The sequence below is a fragment of the Neolamprologus brichardi genome, chromosome 8, assembly GCF_056152115.1.
Source record: "Neolamprologus brichardi isolate AB-2024 chromosome 8, ASM5615211v1, whole genome shotgun sequence".
Lineage (NCBI taxonomy): Eukaryota > Metazoa > Chordata > Actinopteri > Cichliformes > Cichlidae > Neolamprologus > Neolamprologus brichardi.
In genome coordinates this window covers 9,000,328-9,021,141 of record NC_142111.1, presented here as the reverse complement: position 1 = coordinate 9,021,141, position 20,814 = coordinate 9,000,328, and the positions used below count along the sequence as shown (strand labels likewise).

The window sequence follows — 20,814 nt, the reverse complement described above, 5'->3', positions numbered from 1 at the left end:
ATGGGCGTCTTGCTCTTTGGGTTATATTTTTCTCAGGCTGTCTATAGTGTAAAAGAATCAGTCACTGCATAGAGCATATGTGAGATGGAGAGCAAAGCATTCTTTGTCATGTTTGTCTTCTGATGATGAAAGATGATGAAAGTGCGCTTACATGAACAGTATGTGTCATAATCTGAGTTGTTTGATATTTAGTCCTTAAGTCCTTGTCCCCCCTTTTTTGTGGCTGTAAGAGCAGTTTTTTGAATTTGCATTTTTTTAAGTTTCGGATTTACAGGCAAGTCCATTTAGTTTTTTCTGAGTCTGGAGTATCAGCACAACAAAAAACATCCATAATTGTTTGTGTTGTGAAGCAACACTGAAACACAGAAAGTGGGTGATGTGTTTGGACTTTGTGCAGGAGAACAGATTGTGTCAGCCTTACGAAAGAAATGCAAATATCACTTCCTGCACCTTTTCTTTCTATGTGCATGTTTTTTTTTATAGTGCATGCTGGAAACTGGAAAAACATGAACAACAGAAAATAAACAGTGAGTCCGGTCACTAAGCAGAACTGGCTAGAGTACTGTTGGTTTCTGGCACAGAAGTGTGTGTGTGTGTGTGGGGGGGGTTCTATCCTACGAGGGGAAGATCATTAAGTACAAATTTTATTTTCTTGGAACAATCAAAGATTTCTTGGCAAAGCCACTTTAATAACATTACAGCTTGTAATGTTATTAAACATTACAAGCATTACAAGCTAAACTTTGTTTATATAAGGCAAGAATGCAAATTCCAGGCTTTAGTATTCCTGAATGACCGTGCCCTTTATGCGACTGTGGAGTCCCTGAATTTTATGTTTTTTGCTTGTATACAAATGTGTCTTGGTGCCATCATGAACATCAGGATTTTATTGTGGGGCGTTATTGGTCCGGACTTGATGGGACTGGTGGAAATGATGCACAGCTCTGAGACAAGGTCATCTGCTCTTCTAGAGAAGGAAAGCATTAGGCAGTCTCCTCATTTTGCCACATCTATCTAAACCCGATCAACCAAAGGTGATTGCCATTTAGTAGCCTGCATGCCTGGGACATCACAGAGCGGGGAGATGTGTGTGGGTGAAAGAGTGCGATCTGATTGTCCACCGGAATACGCTCGCTCTCACCTTCAGGGTAACATCAATAACAAATTGTGTCATCAAGGTATGTTTGCAATGGCAGAGGGGTGACCGGAGTTCAGCATTGCTCCTGCCATTCTCCTGGGAAAGGCTGCAGGGCAGCATTTCACAACCTGTCGTCACTTGCTCCCAAAAACGGCTCCTTGCCACCTACCTGTGGAGCAGTTGTTGCCCTTTTAATGCAATTCAACAGTTACTTACAACAGTCGCTGCTGTAAGTTTACCAAGAGCAACAAAGATGCGTGTTTTTGTTTGTTTAAATGCCCGTTGGCTCAGTCACTCCACAACGTGTAATGACTGGGTGTGGTCCCTCACCTTGAACAGAGTGGCAGAATAACCGGCTTTTTACTTCCAAACACTGCTATAGCTGCCTCGCAACTTTGATGTTGTCTTGCAGGTGGCGCGACGTAATGCCTTGCTATTGCATATCGAGTACATCACGTGTTCAGCATATTTTTGTCTGGGCATTTCATTTTTTCTTTTCCTTTGTGCACACATGAACGCACGCTCAAACCGATGGGCCTCAGCTTGTTTGCGGAGAGAATTAGCCGGAGGCAAAAGTCAGAGTGTACTGTACACCAGTTTGGTTTGCCGCTAAATCCCCAAACAAGGGTTAGTGTACACTGCAAAGCTGACTTTGATGAACAAAGCAGTGCAGACAGAAAAGATCCAGGCAGTGTCATTGATTCATCAGGGCTTAAAGGAGGCAGCTGATTGCAGCCGTTGCGACAACAGGGCTGTAATCTCACTATCAATAATTACATTCTCCCTGGTGTCTGCACCGTTACACACACGCACGGGGCTGGGAGGGAGATCAAAACTGTTCAGGTTAAAGGGGGATTCTGCCCTCTAAAATATTCATTGCTTCTTCATTTAAATCAATTCGGCTCTTCAGGGGCAGTCAAGCGTCAACTGTCAGAAATTGAGCTGGGCCTGTTGTAATCACTTCTTTACTTATCTCTACAGATGGCTTGTTCGCAATGTGCTCTGCATGGCTACCTCACCGGCACACTGTCTCCCTCTTCCCCTCTCTCTCTCTCTCTGCGCTTCCCATCTCTTCCCCATCTCCATGTTTTATCCCCACCCTCCCACAATGGAACACACATAAATTCATCAGGGTATTGGACCACGGACATTTATCATCCCAGAATTCATCTGCGAGGCATTTTCATTCCTAAAGTGTGTCCTTTCTCACACTTTATCTCCCTCCCTGTTTCCCATCTCCGTGGTGGCATTCTCCGCATGGCAAGCCTGAGCCGGGCAGTCAGTGTGGCGATTAATCTTTAATGCTTCCCTGCCCTAATTTTTCCTCATATTTTACAAGATTTCCTGGCCTCAAACCTTCTTTTTTTTCAGCATCCTCTATATATAGAGTGATTACATGGAATGTTGCCTTGTTTCATCAGTTGCAGAGGACCGCTGCATGCCTCTGCCTCTCTTGTGCAGTCAGCCAGGCTCTCTCAGGCCACTAGCTCCAGGCCAGAGCACAGGACTGTTTGCTTCCCACCAGCACACTCATCCTCAGTTTTTGCCTCTGGGGATCTTTGTTAGCATCACATGGATGACAACTGTGCACACCTCAAGTAGTTCACACACAAACGCACACTTGCACATGCACCGCAGTGGAATGCCCGCCTATTTTGAGAGCAGGACAGCGAGGGGGGGAAAAAATAGGTTAGAGGTTAGTGTGCTAAAAATACAAAAGCCTGGCACTTTCACATGAGCGGGACAAAAAAATAGCACCGTGTTGCTGCCGTCTCAGTTGGTGTTGTTAACTGAAAACGAATGCTCTGCCACAGCCTGTGTTTGCGTTGAATGCAAGGGGGGAAAAAATTCAGCATGGAGTCCTGAATCAGACCTGCCCTTATTTATCAGCTGCAACAGCATGACTGCTATTGTTTTCACCTAGTGAGTCTGTGTGCTCCCCGGTGACACCTGCTGTAGCAGGGACTGCCTTTTAAAGGCTGTTTTTATAGGGCAGGTGTTCACATGTCCCTTCAGTCTGTGGGCAGAGTTTCTCAACACTGTAGCATTTCAACTGTGCAATATGCAGCCGTGAAACTTTGCACATGTGTATTTGATATTAGAATGAAGGTCAAGTTCAAACACGTGTGCAATCCGACCCACAAGCGCAGTGTGTAAAGGGTGTGGGAATGATAGCTTTACACCGCCGTCCCACATTGTTTTTAATTTGTAATCTATTTCATAAATCCTCAGGTGACCCATCCTCGTCCTCATTTGTGGTGTCAATATAAAATATTTGGTCTGAGAACGCGTCTCAGCAGGTGTGATCCCATCACAAAATGTTCTGCGGTTATTTTGTGCACATCAAAACAAAATCCCCTTGGCTTCAACTATGTTTTTATTAAGCCAGCAGGCCAGCTCCTAACATAGCAAACGGTCTCGGTGTTTCAGATGATCTCATTGTAGTTAATAACTGGAGTCTGTTTTCTGGTTTATATTTAACCTGCTATCTCCGTTTCTAACAAGCCCGCAGGAACATACAGGGCAAGTCTGGAGGAAGATGAAACCTGTTTATATGTCTTGATTTATGAAAGCACCTTTCTAAATAACATCAGATGTCCATGTTGTGTAGCATTTCCTCTGTGGTTCTCTCTCATATCATCCCAGCCAAAGGTCTGCTCAGCATGACTCAGGACTGTCTGGACACCAGTCTCCTCTCTTTCCCACAGCCCCTCTGAATCACTTCATATTCATTATGTGTCTGGCTAGAGCTCGGCCTCTGACATTTGACTCTTAAAGACCCACCTGGGACCAGGATGAAATAGACTGCCAGCAGTGTGGTCGAGGTGGGAAGGAAGAGTATAGAGCTGGATAGTGATGGATAGGACAGCATGTCCGACTGAAGGGGGCAGATGGGCTCGGGTTACATGCTGCTTGTTCCCCCGTAACCACGTTTGATATGTTTGTGCTCTCTGTGAGCCAAGAGATGCATCGTAGCTGAGCAGCTCCAAACCAGTGCGGGAAACAACTCGATCCTGTTTGTTACGAGTGGAGTTGCTGTGTGTTCAAAAGGGAGGTGGTATTGTCTTTTTAAAGATACGTCTAACCTTTGCTGTGACCTGCTCTCTCTTATCTGGGGCTATTGTTATTGATGTACCCTGGCTGATAGTAAGGAGAGAGCGTTTCTAGGCCCATATCATGTTAATTAAATGGTTATGTCAGATGCCGAGGTCCTTTCTTTGTTCCGGGGAAAAATAATGTGCCGGAATTCCTTGCTGCTTGTTCGTTTTGCAGTGAGTGGACCTAAGTCAACGACCTTCTGGTTTTCTGAATTTCTTACCCAGAGACGACGCAGCCTTCAGGATGACACACACTCTCTACTCTGGTTAAAAATCAGACACAAATGATTCTCTTTTCCTAATCCTTTCCTTTTTTTTTTTTCTTTAAAAAATAGTCCTGTTTTCATGGATATCCTTTCAGTTTAAGGCTGGGCTTACGGGGAAATATGCAGCCATGCAGCACTTGGAGCTCAGAGGGTGCATTCTGTTATTCCATGAGATTTTTAACAGTAACCTGTAGAAGGCTTTTTATAGTTGGCTGAAAAGATGAAGGAAATGGAGAAAAGTGTATGAAGAAATACATTTGCTCCACTAGGTTTGCCCAAAGATATGATGGAGCTCACTAAATAATTCAGTTGGTGTTCCAGTGTTGGGCTTTTGCTTTGTTTTGACCATAGTCGAACAACCTTCAAATAATCTTTTCTGTGCTCCCAGTGATAGCATTGTGATCAAAGAGAAGCCCTCTTTGTGCTTTGTCCTACACTTCTGATTTTAGATAGTCCTTCCCCTCCTCTCGGTCTCTGCTTGAGCCCCGGAGCTGACTAATGGAAAAGGTGACAACATTTTGAACTGGAGTTGTCAAGCAGCTCTGCATGGTGCTCTGTTGCAAGTAGTTACCAGTCCCCCCCACCCCCTTGTAGCGGCACTGTTCAGTGGCACCGCCGTGACGTGACACCCCGCTTTGCCCTCGCGCCATACGTGGGAAACCTTTGCACAGCGCTGCTGCCACTGTGGCAGTTCCACAATAGAGCCAGATTATTGTGTCTGGGCTGTCAGCACCTCTCAGCTAAAAGAAATTGAGATGGAGGTAAAGGGAGAGAGGAAAAAGAGATCTCAGGCGCAGGGAAAAGGAGGGGGAGGCGGGCAGGGGCTGGCATTTTCAAACAGTAATCTCTGTGGAGCCTTTCAGGGGGTTTAATGTCATTTTTTTGGTCTCTGGATTTTTGGCCTTTTCTCCTTCTGAACAAAAAGCAGCAGAGAACAAATGGCAAAGGAGGAAGAGGGGCAAACGAGTAAAGGGATAAAACTGGGAGAGGGAAAGAGAAGGAGAGATTCTTGGCACGGTGACTCATATTATTAGTGTTCTAGTGCGACTGATAGAGACTTGGCCTGCATCCATTAGCTGCCAACAGGCCAGTGTTGGCGAACTGAGTCTGGTACAGAATGACCTATATCCCCGTCCTATTTACCACGTTACAGCACATTACGCCTTATCTTGCCCATCTCTTTAGTCATTAACTTTCTTTCCTTTCATTTAGTTTCAAGTGTCATCATGACACAAAACGCCCTCCTGTGATGTGTGCGAGCCAGTTGGCCAGCATTGTCACAATGTTTGTCAAAACTTAGCCATTTCATTTATATTCCTGTTAAGAACTGCTGCACATAAGTGGAAAATAAAATGTTTAAAAAAACCTGCTAGTACTTTAGAAAAACAACTTTTGCACGCTATCTAGATGTTTGCCCAAATTTGCTCCCTTTGGCTACAGGCAGGAGTGGCAACACTAATCTTCCCTGTCCTGTCTGAATTATAACGCAGTAACGCAGCGATTAGACACACACACCTACACCCTGCTACAGGGGTAACCAGTTAGGTTGTGAGATAGAGAGGAGGTGGGGGGGGGGGTTCCTGGCTGTACGCCGTGCACGTCTTATCAACCTGCAAACCTCCTTGATGGCTGCACATATCCTTGAAGCTAACAAGAGAAAAAGTCAGCTCTCATATACATTCACTAAAACCTTTCATGGCTGTAATCCCCAACTCCAAGAAGAGGTGCATGGGAATCTTGGTCAGCTGACTTTAAAGAGACGAAGAAGTGAAGGAGGAGCTATTGCAAGGTTAAAGTCTAACCCCCACCCTTTCTCCTAAAGCCTGCTGGGATTCTCCTTGGGCTTGACATACCCAACCCCACCTGCCCTCGCTGCTCAGTGGGACGCTTCATCACAGGCTTCCCCTGAGCTGGCCTACTTGGGCCTGTTTGATCTCATTGTGGAAGAGGCAAGCTTGCCCGCTGCCTGGCAGGCAGAGAGAACTCCTTGATGCTCGGGGTAGAGGAGGTGGAGCAGGCTTCAGTGGAGAGGCTTAATAACTGTATTAACATCACGGGCTCCCCCAGGACGCACACCTACACAGCAGGGGGGAAGGGGGGCGGGCAGCTCTGTAAATCTGCTTTCTCTTGCTTTTAAAACTATGGCCTAATTTTCTCTCTGCACTCACTCTCGTTTGAGTTCAGTGTGATTTATAAATGAGCTGGGTTTTTTTCTTTTTAAAGCATGAGAATAAAAACACAGAGTATGTTCTACCCATCCTTTGGGCCGTGCATCTTTTTCTTTCTATGCAGCTCTCATCTTCTCATCATCCCTATGCTAAACCACTTCCCCTAATTCTCCACTTCCTCATTTTGTCCTCTCGCCTGTCTTTTATCTAATGATTATGAAACACCCTGCTGCTGCTTTTTATTACTGATTAACATTATTGTTTCTCTGAACATCCCTCTCATCACATTGGGAAAAAATTTGCCATCCAGAGATATATGATAACAAAGAACGCTGAATTAAAAGTACTGCTGTCTTTCCTCACCTGCGTGTGCCGCTATTCATGACAGTACACCTTATCTCTTTAATTATACATTGGAAACTGTTGAATAATTGACGGGCCCCACTTAGCTTAATGGACAGAGTTAACTGGGAGTGGCATACATTGCTATTGCAGTGGAACTGGGTCGCAGCAAAACGAGACCCAGTCGCCCCCGAGGGTCATAATGAAGCCCAGGTCACAGGGCTGGCAGAGGCAGCAGTTGAATCAGCAAAGGCCAGCTGGGGTTAACTGAACCCTGGGGGGAAAAGGACAGGAGGGAGAGGTGGAAGCTTTAACACCAGTCAAATCCAAGCGCTTGGCTTGGAGCACAACTGTACTCATGTTTTCACTTTTAAACTAGTTTGACAATAATGGCGACCTCACAAAACTTATAAACTAGATTGTTGTTGTTTTTTGAAAGTCAGTCAGTTTCAGTTTTGTTACTGTTTCTTAAAAAAAAAGAAGGAAAAAAAGGGAAGTTGAGTCCTTAATGGGAAAGAAGATGTAGTTGCTTGATGTTCTATGATAAAGGCTTCCATTTCTAAGAGGCAATGTCGTCTGACAAAAAACAGTCCCACTGACTGGTGGGCAGCCATATCACAGGAAATGGTGTGTGGTTTATGTGTGCCTGTGCTGTGATCAAATGGTTCCCCCAGGTTATATTGAAAGGTCAGGGATCCATGCAGGAAATTAGTGTCTGCAGAGACAGAGACAGCACCCACAGAGAAGGGAAGAGCACGACCCATACCCGAGGAAGCTAAACATGTCCTCCATTAAATTCTAGTAACATCCCACTGCACTCCCTTAATGACTCTGCCTGCTGTCAGCAGCCATTTGTCCTAAACACAGAGCAAACCTAATGTCCCAGTGCTATTGACATGCACCTCTGTTTTTGGGTTTTTTTTTTATTGCAATGGCACTGACATCAAATGCAATTGAATGTGCCTCCTGCTGCCTCCCAGTTTTACCCCTCACTCTGCCCACATCTTCACAGAGGAGCCCCACCGACACTGTGCACCAGACATTTGAATAAAACGCCTGTCATCGCTCATCATTAGGGGGCATGAGCAGGAGAAGATTTGGCTGGCTGTGCAGCCTTTAGGGGAACTTTTGTTATAAGCTGCTATTCTCGTCTTTGGATTTACTCGCATTGCTTTATGCAGAATGGCTCTGTCAAATTTGCGGCCTCGTCAGGCAATGATATAGGCTCCAAATCTCTGTATATGAAGGATGGGCAGCCTCACTAAATTGCATTTAGCTTGTTTTTCTCTGCGTCTGGCAATTCTGCATATGTCAGCTGTCTCCGAGGGGTCTTTAGGCCACTCTAACCACTTTGCCGATCTAGTTAAAAAAAAAAAAAAGCCCTTGGGTCATAGCATCTTTGACTTCTTTAACAGACTAGTGACAGGATAATGGCACGCCGGCTGCATCATCTTGTCCAGACTCTTGCAAATGCCTCCATTTACATGCACAATGCCCTTTTAACTCTAAAGCTGACATTGGTACTTTTAGCTAATTTATGAAGGGAACCATGGTCATTATGTTTGCAGTCTATGTTAGAGGAATGCACATTAACCTGCTGAGGCTTGAAGGCAGATGTAAGGTTTAACTATAACCTGTAACTCATGTTGACAAGTAAATGAAGTGACAAAGGTAAAAGGATTCTTAATTTTGGGGAGAAATGGCGTGATGAAGAGGCACTTTTTAAAGCATTTTTTATTGCCTCATAACCAATATTTGTCTTCCGACCTCTGCTGTGTTGTTTCGAAAGAGGCCAAAATTAGAAAGTGTGTTTTTCATTTACTTAACTAGCACACAAATGAAATAGTGGGGTTTTGCATATATAGATGTAGAGATTTCAATGTTGTAAATTTAAAATTTGGCCCTGCTGAAATTGGCTCAAGTTGTGTGCGCTCAAGGTCTTCTGTAGGTTTTGTTGGGTTCTGTTTTCTGCCCTGTGGGTCGCTGCTTGCCCTGAGCACACGCCGTCACCCACTTGAGTCCCGCACACGCTTATTTGCGACCTCAAGCCCACTTCCAATGTCACTATCCTGCTCTGAAGTTGAGAAGATCGGACCCTTGTAATCTATTCCCCTGTGATTGACTATTGTATTCTCCAGAGAGAGGAGGAGGAGGAGAAAGGGAGAACATGGGCTGAGAGAGGCGATTTAACATGACAAAGCCTGTCCCTAGTGATCCTCTCTTCTCTCCAGATCCTCGTGATCCTCTTCTTTTTTCCCCCCCCTCTCTTGATCCTCGTTCCCCCTTTTTTATCTACCTCTTCGAGGCCTCTCCTTGTCCACTTCAGCCCTCTAATGCAAATAGCCCTTTTCTCCCTCCCATATTTACGACCCGCTTCCTCCACTGTTGAATATGCGCTTAAGAACGGAGGACTTTGAATGCTGCCAGCCACATTGGATTAGTGAGTGTCAATGGGCAGATAACCTCTCTGTTAGCAAGTGAAGTGCAAACACTAGAGCACAAGTATTCATGAAGGCCTTTTGGCCTTCAAACACCAGGAGAGGCAATGTGTGTGGCACTCCAGCCAATAGAGATGAATAGGGCCCGGTTAATGTGTGTGAACGTAATTCACTTCCTTTATCAAATGCACTTTCCAGCATTTCCTAGTGTGTCGTTGTTTTTAAATGCTAAAGGCAGAAATGTGTTCATGATCTCCACTCTAACTGAAATCATCTGTCTCACATCACTCAACTGTAATTTTTGAAAAAGACATGCAGTGTTCACAAACTCTCTAAACCATTGTTCCTTCCTCCCCAGCACCTGTCTCTCTCCATGATTACTTTAAGGTCACAGGAATATTTCCAGGCCCCTGACCCTCCAACTCTGCTTGTAATGCCACTGACCTTGAGGCTTTTATGGGAATAGAGGGAATTGAAGCTTATGTTGCACTCTTTCTAAGTGGCCCTGCAAAACTGCATCACCCAGATGAGTAAATGCTAACCTTCAAGGCTTTTTTTGTCAGACCACACACTGAGTCTGTATTGGGTGGCCCAGGATTAGTATTGTTTTGGCACCCTCCTGGCTCACAGTGTGCACGAGTACAGTTTGTTGTCTTAGGGGGAAAAAGCCCAAAAACATGTACACAGTCATCTGCTCATGCATAGTTCTATAATTAACCAATGCAGGCACTCTTTTAAAGTCAGTGGTAACATTAAAGAACAGTTTGCAAAGGGCCGGGGTTTTACTTGCATGTGTTCCTGTTATGATCCGATGATGACCTTGATCTTCAGTTGTACTGAAGTAACCCAGCTGTATGTTACTCCAGAAACGGTGCGTAAATTCCCTTTTATAATGGCTGACAAAGGAAGGTTACACTGTGGTTACACCTTCTGCTTTTTCTTACTTTGAACTAAACGTCTAAAAGCAAACATGCCAGCATGCGGCGCTTTTATCTGGGTCCTGCTTTTGAAATGTTTGTCTCACGTGTCACCATCCTCCCTTGGTCCTGTCGCTCATCTCGTCTTTTTTCTTCAGATGTTCTCTCCTCCCGCTCCCCTCCCTCCCCCCTTCTCTCCCTTAATGTAGGTCAGTCATTATACTCAGCTCTATACAGCTGCTAAATGTGTGTGATCAGCTTTTTAAAGTAACTCCATGTTCAATGGCAGATCCATTGTGGGCATCATGTGGATTAATGGCTCTCTAATCAAGAGCTTATATTCTTGCACTCACTATCACGGAGTCTCCACTATAGTTCGACAGGTTACTAAAATGTGCTGCTTTTCCAGAGCACATCCTGGTATCCTCTGGCTTACAGGGGCTGCCTTTTGCCCCCTTGTGCTCACCACCATGTCCCACACCATCAGCTCATGCCAGATATCTCCAGTCAGCCTGGGGCGAGTGCCAATTCACATAGTCCCAGTGTCAGTCAGCAGGCACGGACAGCTGCTGGGTAGAGTTACACCGCATCACTCGTGGTTGCAGGGGAGCGTTGTTGCCAGGGATCTTGTGGTTCTCTCCAGCTAGATAGCAGTCTTTGGATGCCTTCTGATGTGTTTGTCTTTTTGTTTTTCTTTCAGTTGGGTCCCTAAATGTTGGAGTGTTTTATTGCATTTATGAAACGTGTTTTAGAATTAGCCGTACCAAAAGCCAGCATGTGGCGGCAGCAGCAGCAGGACATAGCAGCTACTGAGGTTAACACGAAGTCTCCGTTAAAAAGTCTAGCACCCGTAGAGCTCACCTTTGCCATATGCTGAATCACTCATTTCTCTGCTCTTTCCCTCCCCCCACGATCCAGTTTGTCCACACATGTTCTCAGTTCGTTCTCCATTTGTGATAGGAAAACCTGGCGTGTTGTTATTTCAGAGTCCTGGCAGCACAGAGTGGGAAGTTTTCTTGGGCCCCTTGGAGAAGGACTTTGGGAACATAATGGGGGCCACTGCGCTGATAAAAACCAGGCCTCGCCTTGACAAGAAGATGCTGGTGTTCACACGCACAGGCTCTGAGACACATACAGAATATGACACAGTATACATGTTTGGAGAGGCAGATCCACATTTACATAAGTGCCAGATACAGTTTGACTGCATTTATAAATATAAACGTATTTGCTGCTTCACATCAGTTGTCTTAAAATGCAGAGATAGTTTTCCAGTGTTTGTGCAGAACTGGAGCGCTTCCTGGAAATGTGAGCATTTGCTGGTGCACATTTACAATTTCATCGACCGCAAACTTGTAAAGGAGTAAACAAATTTTTTTGTAATGCTAATGCAGTCACGAAAAGGATCGTAATTGGTGATGAGTGGTCTCTGGTTAAGACCTAATGACAGAACAAGCAGCGGTCTTTGTGAAAGAACCTTCTGTATCTCCAAAGAACGCTTATCAGATCAGGAGTGCAACCAGGAACATTGTTTTCTTCCAAATTCCCAAAGTTCTGTACTGTAAATTCACCCTATTATTGGCAGTGTCATGTGAATTTCTTTCATCATCTTGTTGTATCTGAGAAACATTTGACTACCTTAAATTTAGCCAAAAATGTTGTTGGCTTGTCCCCTTCTCAGAATTGAAATTTAACGCAGCAGTCAGCATTCAGACATATTGAGGATATCCAGTGAAAGTTGCAAGTGCAAACCAGCAGGTGGTCAGAATAGGACTTCCTATGAGAGATCCAAGCATAACATCTGCACTGAGAGCTGTGTTTGCTGCGCGAGGATACCTTAAAGGGGACAACCGCCAATTTAAAATTTTAACTTTTGCTCTTTTCATACAAGACTTTTTGATTAACTACATTTTTGTTGGTTATTTCCCTTAATAAAGCAGAAAATAAAAGTGCATCTCATTGTTACATATATGCATGCAGACACTCCTGCTCGTCCAGGTGTGAAGATAAATTACCCATGCTAAACCCAACCTGCTGTTTTCCCCACTCCTGCTCCAAGACAAACATCACCATTTCCTGGTGTTGAGGAGAGATCATAGTAACAGGCAAGAAAGACTCCCTACTCGGGAACCGCCTTGCCCTTCGGCCTCTGCTCGGGCCCTCATTTATCACTCACATACGTGTGTGTTTTTCTTGCAGTCTAAATGGGATGGGACGATTTTGGCGGCTTGGGGTGTTTGGCCCCAATTTAGTGCGTTATCCATCAAACAAAAATTTGTCTTGAGTCAGTGAAGTCTTCAAAACATGATGCACAATAAAAACTTAAGCTGTCACATCAATTTCTACTCTCTCTGCAGAATCTAGATATCTGCAATGGTTGCAAAATACCAGTCTGTCATTTCATGTCATAAGTGGAAGTGATGTTACATCTGCTGCAGAAAATGATATAATCAGGCTAAACTTGTCAGTTTGAGCTTCTCTTCCTTTGCATTAAGGGCAGTGTGACGTCCGATGCGTTATTTTAAATATATATGTGAATCATGTGACCTTCAAACAGGGCTTGGAATCAGTTGTTGTTGCACAACTCCAGAAATATGTGGTCGCTATTATGCTCAGAAAGCCTGGAGACCCGCTAGTGACAGAGTCCTGTAACTTCATGCGTTCCTGTCACTTTGACCTCCTCTCGTCACCTCACTCTGCCCCCTCTCTGTACGTTCAGATGGTAGAATGAAGGTTTTACATGCAGCAGCTTAGGTGGAGCACATCCAGGGAAGTAAGGCAATCCCCAATAATCTCCCTAACCCAGCTTCATATGAGCACTGATTGTGAGCAGTCTGCTCGTCTTACCTATGAGTCCTTGTCTTTGCATGTTTAGGTGGCACACTCACATTGTTCAAACTAAGCTGTAATCATAAGCCATTTTGATTTAAAAGATATTGCTCGAAGGAACTTCACATGAGAGCGCAAATGTCTCACTATCTCAGGCTGATCACAGGTTAAATGGTCTTTACACCAACTGCCCCCAGTACAGAGTCCGTGCAATGTCTGATTATGCTGATTTTCTGCTTTAGGGCAGCACAGGTAATTGTCAGGTGATTTCACAGTCAGCCTGTTGTTATCTATGCTTGTAGTGTGGACACATCCAAAGCAGGTTATCTCCTGCTGAGGGCTAAAGCGAATGTGTCCTCGCCTCATTCTCCCATCGTTACCAGCAGTTTGTATGAAAACGGCTGTGGAGACAAGATTACCATTGCTAGCCCTCCACCAAGAAAACCTCAGTTATATATTGTTGATTATTTTGTGTGTAGACAAGCAGAAATTTGAATATGACTGCTGCTCAAAGCTCTAGGACTCACATTTGGCAAGGATGAACTGGAAAAATTCACTTAGCGGAGGAGGCTTTGCTCTCCACTCCTGCCCGATGTTAACCTCCCCAGGCTCTCCTGTTTGTGAGCGTGTGTTTTCGCTTACGCCTGTCGGCTTCACCACCAGTTTCCTCCCCCTTCTCCCATCTAATAACTGTTCGCACTCTGTGTTTGAACACAAACACACCCCACTGGTCGTCTCCTTACAGCTGTCAGTCTGTGCGTGCCTGCTGGTGTGTGTGTGTGTGTGTGTGTGTATGTGTGTGTGTGCCCTCGCTCCGGCTCATATTCAGATGCCGTGCGTGACTTTGCCATCAGTAATCGGTGTGAAAGCGGCGAATGGAACCCCAGTCCATTTTCAGCAGAGAGCTGTTATGACGCTTTGTTAGAGAATGGCAGGATTTCCCCGTAAGCAAGGAAGCGGTCCCATTTCCCCCTTCGGTAATTGAAGAGTGCTGACAAAGCATTCCTGTACATATGTGTGTAATTTTTTTTGCCTGTAATGCTTACACGCATTCCTTACATTGAAAAACAGAAATAAAGTCAGAATATTTGGTAAAAGTCAAACACCGTGCATGAATGATGCCCTTCTCTGCTCGCTTGCTGCTCTGTTACAGCTCTTAGGTTGCTGCTTTTCGTTTTTGTGGACAGTCTTGATACATTGGCTTACAACTCCCTAGGCTTTCTCTATCCGCAGGGCTGTTCCTTCGTCCATCCCACCTCATTATTTTAAGCAGACTTCAAAGCGAGTCCTAATGCAGCAGCCTGCGGCATGGTGGTCTGTCTGATGTCTCTTCTCCAGCACACTCACTGTACAGAAACACAAATGGAAGTCTATATGTCGTACGTAGCGTACAGATGGCCGGCATGTGTCTGTACGTGTGCATGTCTGTGTGTCCAGATAATCTAATGGAACCCAGAGAGCGCAATAGTCTGACTGAATAGGGTTCAGCTAAGTGGAGGACCCCGATGAAGCCCTCTGTCTCTTTCTCCATCTCTTTTTTTTTTTTTTTCTCCTTCCTCTTCTGCAATAGTCTTTACTACAGTTCAGCCAGCCAACCAGCCAGCCTGCTAATGTACTTAGCTTCTCCCTAATGATGGTGAAATCTCATTAATATGCCTCACAGCTGGCCCCAGTAACCAGTGGGGATGAAGGTAATCAAATCTCAGAGGACTAACCTAGAGCTGAACCTCAAGAACTGCTCGGCAGCACTGGGCCGAGACGGCCTGGTGTCTGGAGGCTTGATAATAGCCAGTGGGGTTTGTGTATGTGTGAGAGCGTGTATGCCTCTTGGTCTTGATGCCTTTGAAGTGCTGATGTTAGCCAGGCTATCTTGTGTCAGTATTACATCTAAGGATAGTTTATCATAAGAATAAATTTCATTTCATTCTCGTGCATATTTGTCCATTTAAGTCTAGTGTTGCGGTAATTGCTTATGGAGGATGTGGCTGGGAGGCCTCGGCTTCGCTCTAAGTGCACTTGTGGCTCATGATGTATGCAAAGTGAATTTGAAGAGCAGCATTACAGACCACTCACACTTGAACTTAATTAAATCAACAATGCTTTGGCTCTGAGTTCGAGAACACTGCACTACATTAAGCTATTAAGACATCTGGGGGTAGCTTGCACGCACGTCCACATGCACGCACATGTGTATAAGACTTGTCTGGGAATCAAAGGAGATGTGTAACTAAATTAAATCAAGGTGCTTGGACATACTGATCATTCAGAATTGGTTTTATTAGATAACTCTGTTCTTTTTGTGTTTGGCTCCTCGCTACAATTTCTAACCAAAGAATGCTTCAAACTTTTCATTGTTAGCCGCCGTTCGTAACTCTCAGACACAGTCACGAGTCAGCGGTCAGACAAAGCTTCCTTTAAGGGAAGTTCTGCAGTTCCAAGTCATCGCCATGTCAAGTTTGGTTTTCGCTGGTTACACCTGGCAGCCTGTGTCGCTTATTCCCGCTGCTGGGACTCATCTGACAAAATTCCAGGCTGCTGCAGACTTTCATTCACCCTTGTGTCTGCTTAACAACAACTGTTGCAACCATATGGTTTGTGTTTCAGTTCCCCACCGAAGCACAATAGATTTCTTATCAGTAACTCCTACCGACATCCCCTTAGGTTATTGTCTGCTCTTTGTTGCTCTGCCTTGGTTAAAGGAGTGATACTCTAGCTGAAGTTAACAGCGGTGACTTAGCTCTGGAAGGGGGCTTGGATCTGGGAACCTTAATAGACACACACATCCCCAGTGTTAACGTGTTTCAAGGATATTGAGGGAAGCTCTCCAGGCGAGCGTGAGTCAGTTTTTCCACTGTTTGTGCGTATGATATTTGCAGATCATACAAAAGGCAGGCTTGTAAGATGGGTGGTGTTGATCAGAGCTTGGATGCAGGGTGGTGTTGAATAATGCCTGGTTGAGAACTGCTTAAGGACTAAGTAGCTCTGTCCTCTCTTCTGAGCTCCTCTGCCTCTCTGTCCACAGGCCTGCCATTGTTTTGCTCCATGCCTCAGCTTGACAAGGCTCCAGAAGCCAGCCATTGTATTTAATTACAGTCGCCAGCCCTCTCACAGACTCTTATCCCTGTGTCCCAGATTTCCATGGGTGCTCTCATTAAGCGAGTGTACATTCTGTGTGTGTTTGTTTTCGACTGTTGGGTCTTTTTTTAAATGGCCGTTAGAGACCCTTTAGCCTGCTTTAAATGTAAGCATAGATGTGATTTTTGTGTGTGTGTGTATGCATGCGTGTGGGTGGGTGGGTGGCGCATCTGTTTGTCTATGTGTTTCTAATGAAGGCAGCTTTAATGTGGATGAATAGTTCTGTGGTCACCCTAATAATGCAGGGCTGTAATCAGTCCACATCAAGAGACGCAGAAGAGCGCGCAAAACTGTGAATGTTTTTTTTTTTTCTTTTCCCTTCTACCCGTAATGAGAAAAGATGCCGTGTTATGTAAGGCCTGCTCTATTTAAGTTTAATTTGTTTGACATGAGTGTGGTGACTACATGGCCCAGTGGCATGGGCAAAGATGGCTCATAATGACACCAATAAAACGGCAATATGCAAACAAAGGGCAGGCCGTCTCCCTGCCCACAATCTGTTGTCCTTGTCATGTTCATTCAGACTGAATCCTTCACGTCCTTCGGACGAAATTACCTCCTATATATGTAATTTTTTTTTCTGGATATGTCCACACATGTTCTCTTGGATGTATTATTCCTGCCCTCTATTCTCTGTTATATGTATAATTGGATTGAATGCCTGGATTGAAGTGCAAACAGAAGTTTGTGTAATATAGTTGAGTCTAGTGTGGTGCTTTTTCTTTCCATACCACCTGCCGATTTAGTGCAAATATTTTATTTTATTTTTTTCATGGTTGAGCTGCAGCTTGAGTTTTCTCATCTGACGCATAAATCTTTAAAGATGCGGCGATAAGGACACTGATTCCGCTTTCAAGATTAATTTCAGTGATCATTATACAACACTAACTTGTATAACCAAACAGATGCGTTCCCTTTGTATTACCAAAAAAATATGAATGATGAGATATTTGATAACTGAAGCTTAATTGATGATGAAGCGTAGGAGTGTGAATTCAGTGGCCTCACAGTCAGAGGAAAGAAGCTACCCTGATGTCTGGTGGTACATTTTTTTTTTTTTCCGATTTTTATTATTTATTTATTTTATTTTTAATTGCTTGCCAGATGGCGCCAGGATGAACAGGCTATGGCAGGGTATGGTAGCGTCTCTTAGTACCCTTTAGGCTCTGCACATACACGTTACCTCTTTGATATCAGTGATGATAGAGGCTGGTGAGGTTCTGGTCCAGTTAAATCACCTTCTGCTCTGGATAAGATTCCAGTTTGGATGCTTTCTGTAATGAGCCCAAGTAAAGTGAAAGACTGCATCAATCTAGAGCTGATAACTGTGCTCTTTACGTGTGTACACATTGAGCAAGAAGCCAGTCGTGTCCTTTATCACGCTTTTTTATACTTTTGAGTCTGAGAGTATGTTTTAAACCACTACAGTGCCCATGTCTGGCTTATATGAATTGTTATGATCAAGATAAAATGAAAGCTTAATTTGACGCGCATCTTAAAATCTGGCAAATCTTGTAAACTTTGCTGCGCAGTGAGACAGCATCCACCCCCTCTCTCCATCTACGATGCCTGCAGGCAGTGAATCCATCAGCAGCGGGTGTGAGACGGATACAGCTGACTTTGGCATTGATTATCCTTTCCAGGCTTCTGTGTTTGTCAATTAAAATGATCACTTCAGGTCCGAATTTTACCAATAAAATATGATCAAAAGCAAGTTGGAGCTGGACCTTCTTGCTTTGACTTTAGTCCCGTTCTTTGTATCAAAGCACAACTAAACAGGTGATCACATGAGTTCAACTAAATGGGAATCATGAGTCAGATTGAAGATTTCTTTTGATTTCAAATAGTCTCTTGGACAGATATACCACCTGCTGATGACTCTGAAGCTTCAGGGAGGAGTAAAGCTGATGTCTGTAGGCAGTTCATCTGTTTTGTATTTTTATCTTTTGCTTTATTACTCAAACAACACAGTTTTCTTCCCTAAAACTAGATTTGTTGTTCCTCCTTTTATCTCCACCCTTCATTATCCAAAAAGATAATTTTCATTCCCCATATCCCCCTCTGCTCACTCCATAAAACTTTTTTTTTTTTGCTTTTAAAAATAATGAAAACCACTATCTCCCCCCTCTGAGCCACATATTTCCCTCCTTAAATCACATTGACCAATTTACACCAAGAGCTTTAAAGGTCGCCGTCAGTGCGAAAGTGGCATACGACATCTGGGCCTCATAAACGACGCCCCTCGCTATGCTAGGCCTTATTAAGTGTCACCGTTAGCTGATGCAAAGCGAGCTTTATTACTTTGAAGCTTAGCTGTTCCCGACACCTGAAACTCGCTCGGACACGCAGTATGTTTTTTTTTTTTCTCCTGATGGCAGAGATAACAAGCAGGCTTTGGAGGGACTAGATTTTGGTGTAGTGTGATTGTGTCTGTTACCCTTTTCCAGGAAACAGGAACATATAAGGGTGTCAGATTTATTGTGATTGTTCTGAATATAATCTTCTCTTGCACCATCTGCTCTGTTCGCGTAGAGACTGGCAAGTAGACACCTGCACAGAGACAGTATAAAAGGATAGTTGTGTGCGTGGCGGGGGGGGCAGGCATTCTTTTGTTATTTTGCCCACTGTGCAGTGCAGGCACCATGCAAGCGCAGGGTTTGTCTGAAGTGTAGTCACGTGGAGTGTGTTGCTGAGCCAACCCCCTCTGATAATATACTGTACACGGCTTGTTTACACACAAGCACTGAGGTGCTGGTAACTCCTAAGCCTCTTGCCAACGCACACTCTCTCTCTCTCTCTCTCTCTGTTAAGCTGATGATGCTGGGTGGAACAATGTGGGTTAAAAGGATGCACACCTGCATGCCATGAACCTGAACCTGCTTTGAGTGCCATAGCATGGGATTCTAAAGCTCCGTCACTCGTGTGTTTGTGGCTTATTTTCTGGCGTTGGTATGACAAGTAGAACACGCTGCTGGATCACAGACTTCATATATAAGTTACAGGGTGAAGGTCTTTGCTGTGAATGTGTGTTGTTATATCTAATGGAAGCGCTGTGTTTTGTAACACACAAAACATTGAGGCCAGTGAAGGGAGGTTACTTCTGTATAATCCTTGGTCGCTTTGTTTACCATGTACATGCACAAATGATATGACAGGATACATGCTGTTTGTGTGTGTGTGTGTGTGTGTCATTCACTCAAACAGAGACTCCGCCGCACACAGTTATGCAATTTATAAAGTGGTGCTTATTCTTTGTGACAAATAAATAAGGGTGCAGAGCGATCGTCTTGCCTCTTCAGTGCGTCTCCCTTTGATAGCCGAACTGGCCCTCGGTCCACGTTTCTGTATTCCTGCCTCAATGAGCTCGGTGTAGTGGTTCATGAATCTATTATCCACCTGCTGCTGGTTCTGTTTAGAGTAGCACATCAAGCTCGCAGCTGATAACCAATGTGGAAGGAGGATTACCTTCGCCACCTGCAGTCCCAAGTCTGTGGAGTTGGAGTACATCCGACTGCTGGACGAGGCGCCAGTGAAGGAGCTAAATGTTGTGGATAACAGTCACTAAAGCAACCTGCCAACCAGAGATAGCTGGTCAGGAGTGACTGAACTTTCAAAATAAGAATGAAGGGACTTTTTTTTTAGAAATGCTACAATAAGACACCAAATGTACTTTGGAATAACTTGATACACCTGATATATGACCTTACTGCTCTTTGGTTTGTCAATTCACCCTTTACTTAGTAATTAACCTCATGTTTACCTGTGTGATATTAAATAAGCTTGTGTGGGGTAGTGGAGTTTCAAAGACCTGTCTTGGTTGGTGAGAATCAGCTTGTTTCTCTTGACTAGTACAGCGTGTACCCTTTATCCTTTTTATATTTTGAAGCACTTAAAAAGAGCACGCAATTTAAAAGGCACAACTCGAGGCCACCTGGAGAAAACCTGCCTTTGAACCCTGCTTGCGATGTAACCCCCTGCTGTCATGTCCAAACAGAGGCAGAGAAACCACGTATTCAGCTGTAAATAAGAATGCTGTAGAGGGGTGGATTCATTTGTGCTCCCTCTGTGTGTGCAAGAGTGTTTGTTCTTTGAAGGCATCTTTCCTGTGGCTGATCTGAAAACACTTGAAACTGAGTGCGTTCCCCCTTCTGGTTGTTTGCACTGGATTGTTTAAGATCTGTGTGAGTGTCTACATGAGATTATGCGTTGATCCCACTCATTGATTATTGCTAGTGTGCCGGAGCTCCATCTGGCAGCGTCCACTAACCTTTTTCTCTTGTTGCTCTTTCCTCTCCACAGCAATAGAGACCCAGAGTACCAGCTCAGAGGAGATAGTGCCAAGCCCGCCCTCGCCTCCCCCTCCACCCCGCGTCTACAAGCCCTGCTTTGTGTGCCAGGATAAGTCCTCAGGGTACCACTATGGTGTCAGCGCCTGTGAGGGTTGCAAGGTGAGACTCCCGGCCTTCCTCTGAATCTGCCAAGC

The 20,814-nt window shown here is 44.6% G+C and overlaps 1 protein-coding gene across 5 annotated transcripts in view; it reads left to right on the top strand.

The window, feature by feature from the left end:
• Positions 1-20,814, top strand: part of raraa (retinoic acid receptor, alpha a) — a 144,356-nt gene that overhangs the window by 107,859 nt on the left and 15,683 nt on the right. For all 5 annotated transcript variants that reach the window (XM_087845385.1, XM_087845384.1, XM_087845383.1 and 2 more), the window contains one exon: positions 20,631-20,779. In XM_087845385.1, coding sequence (XP_087701511.1) covers positions 20,631-20,779 — 149 coding nt within the window. The remainder of the gene's footprint in view (positions 1-20,630; positions 20,780-20,814) is intronic.